Source organism: Mastomys coucha, unplaced genomic scaffold (assembly GCF_008632895.1).
Source record: "Mastomys coucha isolate ucsf_1 unplaced genomic scaffold, UCSF_Mcou_1 pScaffold8, whole genome shotgun sequence".
In the NCBI taxonomy this organism is placed as follows: Eukaryota; Metazoa; Chordata; class Mammalia; order Rodentia; family Muridae; genus Mastomys; species Mastomys coucha.
In genome coordinates this window covers 8677624-8685617 of record NW_022196914.1, presented here as the reverse complement: position 1 = coordinate 8685617, position 7994 = coordinate 8677624, and the positions used below count along the sequence as shown (strand labels likewise).

General features: G+C 52.5%; 1 protein-coding gene across 10 annotated transcripts in view; it reads left to right on the top strand.

Annotated features, from left to right (window-relative positions):
* Window positions 1-7994, top strand: part of Pdzd2 (PDZ domain containing 2) — a 386879-nt gene that overhangs the window by 367808 nt on the left and 11077 nt on the right. For all 10 annotated transcript variants that reach the window (XM_031360288.1, XM_031360287.1, XM_031360296.1 and 7 more), the window contains 2 exons: window positions 2229-6222; window positions 6954-7071. In XM_031360288.1, the coding sequence (XP_031216148.1) occupies window positions 2229-6222; window positions 6954-7071 (4112 nt within the window). The remainder of the gene's footprint in view (window positions 1-2228; window positions 6223-6953; window positions 7072-7994) is intronic.

Here is a 7994-nt window from a genome sequence, read left to right as displayed (position 1 = left end):
CACACACACACACACACACACACACACACACACACGCACAGAGTAAGCGGCCTTCAAGCCCCTTCCTCTCGTCACACCGCCACTCTCCCCTTGGTATTTGGTGTCAGCAGAAGCAAGAATGCTATGCTTGAGAGTTCAGTAGTTGAACAGGGAGCAGCATCTGGATCAGCAGGTATTCCTGGCAGCATCTCGTCCTCCACAGCAGGCCTGGGTAGTTCCATGCCATCTCCATGGGCGTCTCGATGAACCAGCCTTGTCATTGCCACACACTCCACACGGAGGCCACAGGGTTCAGGTTGAGCCAAGCACGGACTGGGGAGCAGATCCTGGCTCCTCCGCCTGTCAACTGTGAGCTTGGGCATGTTACCTAACCACTCTGTGACTCGCTTCCTCATTCTCTCAATGCACAGGGCCCACCCACCTCCCAGTACTGGGAGGAAAATGAACTGTGTGGAAATCTCCTACCACGGCGCTAAGACTTCATTATTGGCTAATAATTAGTTTGTAATTAGTCATAAAGGGACAACAGGAGAGGGGAAAAAAGATGCAATTAAGGCCAAGCCTAGTGACACACACCTATAATCCCAACTAGTCCTGAGGCCAAGATAGGAGGGTGGCAAGTTCACGGCATGCCTGAGCAACTTGCTAAAACCCAGTATCAAAGTGTCATGTGAGCTGGGACCACTCACCGAAAGGTCGTCCTCTGGTATATAGTGAATTCAAGGTTAGCCTGGGATACTCAAGACTCTGTCTTTTTTTTTTTTTTTTTTTTTTAAAAAAAAACAAACAAACTTTTTTACCTGCTGGGCAGTGATGGTGCATGCCTTTAATCCCAGCACTTGGGAGGCAGAGACAGATGGATTTCTGAGTTCGAGGGCAGCCTGGTCTACAGAGTGAGTTCCAGGACTATACAGAGAAACTCTGTCTCGAAAAAACAAACAAAAAACCAAAACAAACAAAAAAAAAAACAAAACTTTTTTTTTAAGATTTATTTCTTTTAGTTATATGAGTACACTGTAGCTGTCTTCAGACACACCAGAAGAGGTCATTAGACCCCATTACAGATGGTTGTGAGCTACCATGTGGTTGCTGGGAACTGAACTCAGGACCTCTAGAAGAGCAATCAGTGCTCTTAACCACTGAGCCATCTCTCCCAGCCCCAAGACTCTGTCTTTTAAATTAATTAATAATTATAAAGCTTTGAGGACATATACTTAACATTTGGGGTATCACTGCTCAAACCAAGGCCTTATATGGGTCACACGTCAAAGTGATATTAGCCCAAGAGAGTGCAGTGCATGCTACTGGGCTTTCTAAGGAGACACCCTAGGACAGAGCAGCTCTCAGCACCTGCCCTGAGTGACATGCCCCACCCGGCCCCCATCCCTGCTTCTCGGAGCTGTGTGCTGCTCTTTTGTGCTTCTGTGCTCTCAGCCTGCCGTTCTCCTCACCACTTGGAGCAAACCATCCCTCAGGAGCCCCTCTCAAGCTTCCTCTACCATTAAGGTTTCCTGGAATAACTGGCTTTCAGATCCCCTGTCTCGACAAACCACTGCAAGGCTGAGCTAGAGCTCTGTATCCACGAGGACCCCACCCAGAGCTTTAGCCCTGTCTCCCGTGGGCCGTGGGGCGGAAGCAAGCCTCCTTGGCCAGGTGTGCAGACCTCTGTCATGGAGGCTGAGTCAGGAGAATCAAAGGGTATGAGGTCAACTGGGGCTATACAGAGATCATCTCAAAAACCAAACAGAAAAAGAGGAAACCTCTTGGAGGTTGAAGTGTTTCTTGGTACAGTCCGAGTCACTCATGGTCAGGTAGGTTGATGCCGGAACGAGATAGGACATGAAACCTCTGCCCGGTCTAGGCCAAAGTTAAGGAACACAACCAACAGTGTCTGTCTTCCCGGAACTTCTGCTGGCAGAAGTGCTTGGGTAAAGCAATCCAGGCAGGGGGTGGCTGCTGTCTCCTATCTGAAAGCAAACCAGGAGGGAAATGGGCAAGTTTAAATGCTCATCCTGTTTGTCCCAGTTACTTTAAGATGATTAAGGTGGGTGGCAGTTGCTAGATGTGAGCCATCTACAATTGGAGAGACAAAAACAGAAAGACCGGGTCTAGAGGTAGCCGCTGGAATGTCTGAGAAACAGTATTGAGATTATTTAATACGTTTACAGAACTTTAGAGGGTTTCTGTTTGCTTACATTTTCCCTTTTCATCTCCCCTACCCTATACAGGATGGGACGGATCCTCAGACCATCTCCCTTCCCCAGGGAAGAGCAGGGAAGTTCATCCTGGCTCCAGTGAGACTTCTACAGTCACCGAGCAAGTCCTCCAGCCTGAGAGCCTCCGCCAGCCTGTGTCTCCCAGGACCTCGGAGCCTGAGTCCCAGGGCATATCTAAAATGAAGCCACCCAGCCAGAGAAGCGTGTCTCCCAGGGAGAAGGCCTCAACTCCTCCCGACTCCAGCAGGACTTGGGCTGCCCCTGGGGACAGCTCTCCCAGCACCAGGATAGCGGCTGTCCCCATGAGCATAGGAGCTACTGCCATCCCTCACTCCTCCCTTGTACAGGGTCAGGAAAGGAGCCGAGGCCCCTCAGGTCCCAGCAAGGACCTGGAAACTACCGGGCTCTGCAGACCTAAAGACTTGAAAGATGGTGCTGTGCTTGAAGATGCAGCTTCTGCATCTGGAACGATGTCACACGCCAGCTCCTCTGTGCCAGTGGCTACTGACAGGACCCCGTCAGGGAGCACAGAGAGCCCTGTGACAGACATTGACCAGTTCATTGGGGAAGCCCCCGAGGAAAGGCTTTCTCAGTCTCCTCAGACAGCAGGCTGCAGGGCTCACCAGGACATTTTTGAGAGTCAGCCACCAGGTGGAGCTGGGGGTGACAGTTCCCACCATGCTCAGACAGTCAGGAGCGACCAGACATCCTCCCCAAGGAAGACTGGAGGCACAGGCTCGCCCCCACCCCCTCAGTGGACCTTCCAGCCTTCTGTCCTGGATTCCATCCATCCTGACAAACATTTGGCTGTGAACAAAAACTTTCTGAACAACTACTCTAGAAATTTTAGCAATTTCCACGAAGACAATGTCTCCCTATCAGGCCCGGGGGCCAGTTTGGAGCCGTCGCCCTCGTCCATGTATGGCGATGCTGAAGACTCATCCTCGGACCCCGAGTCTCTTGCTGAAGATCCACGAGCAGCTGCCAGGAACAAATGGTCACCTCCTCCTTCTCAGGAGTCCCCCCGTAAGGAAGGCAGCAGTGAGTCTGAGGACGAGCAAATAGAAATCTGTGCCACAAGTGGTTGCCCTGTGACCCCAGGGCCTGCCCAAGCTCCTTCCCAGGCTGCGTTTGGCGCAGTTCCGCCAGAACAGCAGACTGTGAGGCAGCCGATGGGGGACTCCTGTGAGAGAGGCTGCTTCGTGCCAGGAGCCTCACACACCTCCATCCCGGGCTCTTCCCAGCCATTATCCTTCCTGGATGTAAGCTCTCCGGAGCATGAGACGTGGACGGACGTAAATGCTTCACGGAGCCACATGCCCGGGTGCACAGAGGAAATCATAGCCGTCGCCAGCACCAGCTCAGTCCTGGAAGACAGCCAGCCTTCCCAGATGACCAGACCTTGTGGAAACCCACCGTTTGTGCTTAGGAACCCAGATATGCTAAATGGTTTGGGACGGGACCTGCTGGATGAGGCAACCCCAAATGAAGGAGCAGCTGCCGCGAGTGTCATGCGCAGTGTGTATGCCCTGGGGGCCGAGGGCCCTAAGAATGGAGAGGCTGTCTTGGCAAACCTACACATTGCCAAGGGCCGCAACCTGGACGACTTGCTGCAGAAACCGAAAGCGATCTCCAAGAGGCCTATCCTGACCTGGTTTAAAGACATAAATAAAGACCGCAACGGCACACATTTGCAGAGCCAATCTGAGAAGGAACAGGCCTCGATGCTTGCTACGAGTCCTGGCTCGAAAGCCAACATGATGAACACCAGCCACAGAAAGGGAGTGGCTGTGCCTAAGAGTCCTCCTCCACGGCAGAAGAGTCAGGAAAAGAAAGACCTGTCCCCCAAAAGTCCAGCGGAAACACTAAGTAACTGTCAGAAACCCAAGTGTAGCCCTAAGCTGAAGGGGCTAAGCAGCAAGAGCAAAGTCAGTCCTGAGGCACCTGTGTCCAGTTCCGCTAAGGGCAGCCGGACCGACCACAGGAAGCCCTTGCCTTCACCCCCGGCCTCCCATAAAATGCTTTCTAAGGCAGTGTCACACAGGCTCCACATAGCTGACCAAGAGGAGCACAAGAGCACTGCTGGGGACACCCCCAAGCCTCCCCAGTGCGTCCCGGAGAGCAAGCCACCCCTGGCTGCCTCTGGGTCGCTGAGGACCTCCGCATCCGACACAAGCATTAGAACCTTTCCTTCGCCCCTGACCTCTCCCAGGCCTCTCCCTGAGCAAGGTGCAAGCAACAGGTTCCACATGACTGTCTACTTGGAACCTGACGCAAGTTGTCCAACCACCTCCAGGTCCCCTAGGTATGGACCAGAGGGCAAGGTGCCCCATGCTAACTCTGGGTCAGTGAGTCCCTCAGCATCGAGGACCCATATAGCCTTGGCAGGGATCAGACAGAGCAAGCAGTTCACACCCAGCCGAGTAGACTTGGTGGTATCAGAAGCTGCGCAGCCCCAGGGCATCAGTGAGAAAGAAATAGAAAAAGTGGCTAGCGATCCTCTGGAAAGGACAAACCAGCTAAAACTAGTTGAGATTTCTTCTGAAAGAATGCCAAAGAATGCATGTGGTGACAAGCCACCCGATAGTGACAGGAAGGGAGGGTTCTTGACCCAGAGCAACTGTCAGAAGAGTTCAGTCAGACTCCGGCAGTCATCGGAATCGTCCCCAAAGCATCCATCCTTCCCATCCTCTCAGGCCTCCCAGGTGGAACGGGAAATGCGCTGGTCCTTCAGCATGGCCGGACTGGCCGCCTCCTCCTCCCCGCAGCTGCCTGCCAAAACACCAGATTCCTCCCAGGGCAAATCAAGCCAAATGCCAGCCTCCGTCGGGGTGCCCAAGAATGGCATACCTGCGAGCCTGGCTGGAGAAGAGAACTCCTACTTCACACCGAGGCCAGCCACCAGGACTTATTCCATGCCAGCCCAGTTCTCGAGCCACTTTGAACGGGAAGGTCCTTCCCCATACAGCCCAAGTCACTCTCCTCAGGACCCCCAGATCCCTGTGACGAGTGGCATTCTCTCTGAGAAGACAGCCAAAGGCGTGACTAACGGACAGGGCGTATTCAGCGTGAAGCCTCTGCTGGAAACATCGAAGAACCCGCCACCAGTGGATGGGGGGGATGTCAGTACAGTCCCCGAGACGAGCTGCCTCATCCCACACAAAGTCAGAGTCACCAGGAGGCACTACTACTGTGAGCAGAATTGGCCCCATGAATCTACCTCGTTTTTCTCTGTGAAACAGAGGATCAAGTCTTTTGAGAACCTGGCCAACTCTGACCGGCCTGCGGCCAAGTCTGCCACATCCCCGTTCTTGTCCGTGAGCTCCAAGCCTCCCATTCACAGACGGTCATCTGGCAGCATCACTTCGGGGAGCCCCGGTGATGTGACCGCAAGGTCACTGAGACGCAGCTTGAGTTCCTGCAGTGAGAACCAGAGCGAGGGCAGCAGCAGCCTTCTCCCGCAGATGACAAAGTCCCCGTCCAGCATGACCCTGACTGTCTCCAGGCAGAATCCACCAGACACTAGTAACAAGGGCCCCAATCCAGACCCAAAGAAATCCCTTGTCCCTGTGGGAATTCCCATCTCCACAGGGAGCCCAGCCTCACCCATCAAGAGGAACAAGTCCTCTGTGCGCCATGCCCAGCCCTCCCCGGTGTCCCGATCCAAGCTCCAGGAGCTGAGAGCCTTGAGCATGCCAGACCTGGACAAGCTGTGTAGTGGGGAGGACTACTCTGCCAATCCAGGGGCTGTGCTCTTTAGAACCCAGCTGGAGATCACCCCCAGAAGGTCTCAAGGCTCCCCAGCTATCTCTCCAGCTGGCTCCCCAGCTAGAGGCCATGCAGATTTCAATGGATCGGCCTTCCTTTCATGTCCTATGAGTGGCGGCACCAGAGTCTACCCCAGAGGAAACAGCCCTCCAGCCGATGAGCCTGCAGTACTCACTGGATCCATGGAAGGGGGTGAACCTTTGCAGGCCATGCCTTCTGGAAAAAGCTGGTCAGTGAAGTAAGTGTCTACCCTCTCCCCTCTTACACAAACAGGCCTGCTTCCACTGGGGACACATTCAGGTTTATAAAACCGTTGCAAGGGTAATGAGAGGAGTCCCAAGCTACTCCCTCACCAGTTCTTCCTAACCACTAATCTTACACAACCCTGGTCCATAAGTGTGAAACGAGGATTTAACCCCGGACAACCAGCCATGTACGACAAAGCCACAACCTTCAGATCTTGCCGAATCGATTCCACCCGTGTCCTTTTCAGTTCGAAGATCCGATCCAGACATCACACAGCGTCTCAGTCACTATCAGTCCACACTCGCTTACCAGTGTGTGACTCTGAAGACAATCCTAGCAGTGTGGGGGAAGGGCCATGCCTTGGGGAATCTTTGGGGCCCTAAAAGCAGCTGGAGCTATGTGAGAAACTCAGTGTTTTAAAATGTTTCACTGGGGCCTCCAGTTTCTAAACATGTCAGAAGTTGTCTGCTACACTCCTGTACTGGTCCCTAAATATCCTGGAGGGGTCCCCAGGCTCCTTGGCTGCACTGTCAGTGAAAGAGATTCATGCTAGCCTCATAGGGTTCTCTAGTTAACTATGGAGCAGAACCTATGTCCAACAGGAGACAGATAGGTGGGAAAATGCCCACAGCATGGCAGGAAGACCTTCAAGATGAATCCTTAAGTGGAGAGATTGCTTTTTGTTTGTTTAATCACTGTCCGATGTTTTTTTTTTTTACTTAGTTTGGATCAACTCCTTGCCTCAGTAGGGGACCAGCAGAGATTACAGGCCATCTTATCATTAGTGGGGTCAAAATCCCCCATCTTCACTCTCATTCAGGAAGCGAAGGCACAATCAGAGGTAAGTGGGGTACACAAAACCAAGGGATGGAACGGAGGGCCTTGGTGCAGTGGAGGAGGGGGCAGGTGCCGGGCTCGGTCTATTGCTTCCTGCATTGCCACCAGCTTGGCAGCTGGCCCTTGCTGCGGTGGCAAAGGTTGGATTGGTGTCACTGCTCTCCTAAGTCCCTGCAGCAACCATTCACCAGCCTTTTTGTCCCAGGAGCCCAGAGTTTGCAAAGGAAATGCTGACTGACCATGAACCACTGTCCCTTTCAGTGTGGTCATACACTAGTAAGCGGAGCCACCTGCTGGTGAAGGGCTCACACTGTTCTCACCCTGCTTATGCTCAGAAGTTTAAGAGCTCCTAAACCCCAGTCTAGAAGGTCAAAGATTCCGAATTTAAATGAACCATATGTGACAGTGAACAGTAGTAACAACAGAGACCATGGTTTCCCATCTAGAATGTTCCTCTAGGGACAGTAAGAAATTCAACTTCAACAGATGAATATTTGTTGAGAATAAGGCAAATAGGAATGAGTGATAAGATACTGGGTTAACTAACATTTACATTTCATTTACAAACATTGTTCTGATACCCCCACATCCTCCTGGGTACCATTTGAGGTTTCTCAGTTAAGCTGCAGCCTTACCATCTTGTGGGCCAGGATGGTGAGGAGATGGGTGTGGAGTGGAGCCTGGAAACAGACACCTATCGGTTCCCACTCCCTTAAGATACTCAGCCCACTGGTACGGTCAGAACACCCTTTGAGGAATCAAGTGCTTTCATTTGGAGTAAAAGGGACTGTTCATCAGCTTGCAACCTCCTTCAGTGGTAGGCATGTGTCACAGGCCACAGGCTCACTCTGGGACATAGTCTTATTCTTTCTGGGGCCTCTTCTCTCCAAAGGTGTTATAATAGACAAAATGTACAAGGAGCCCAAA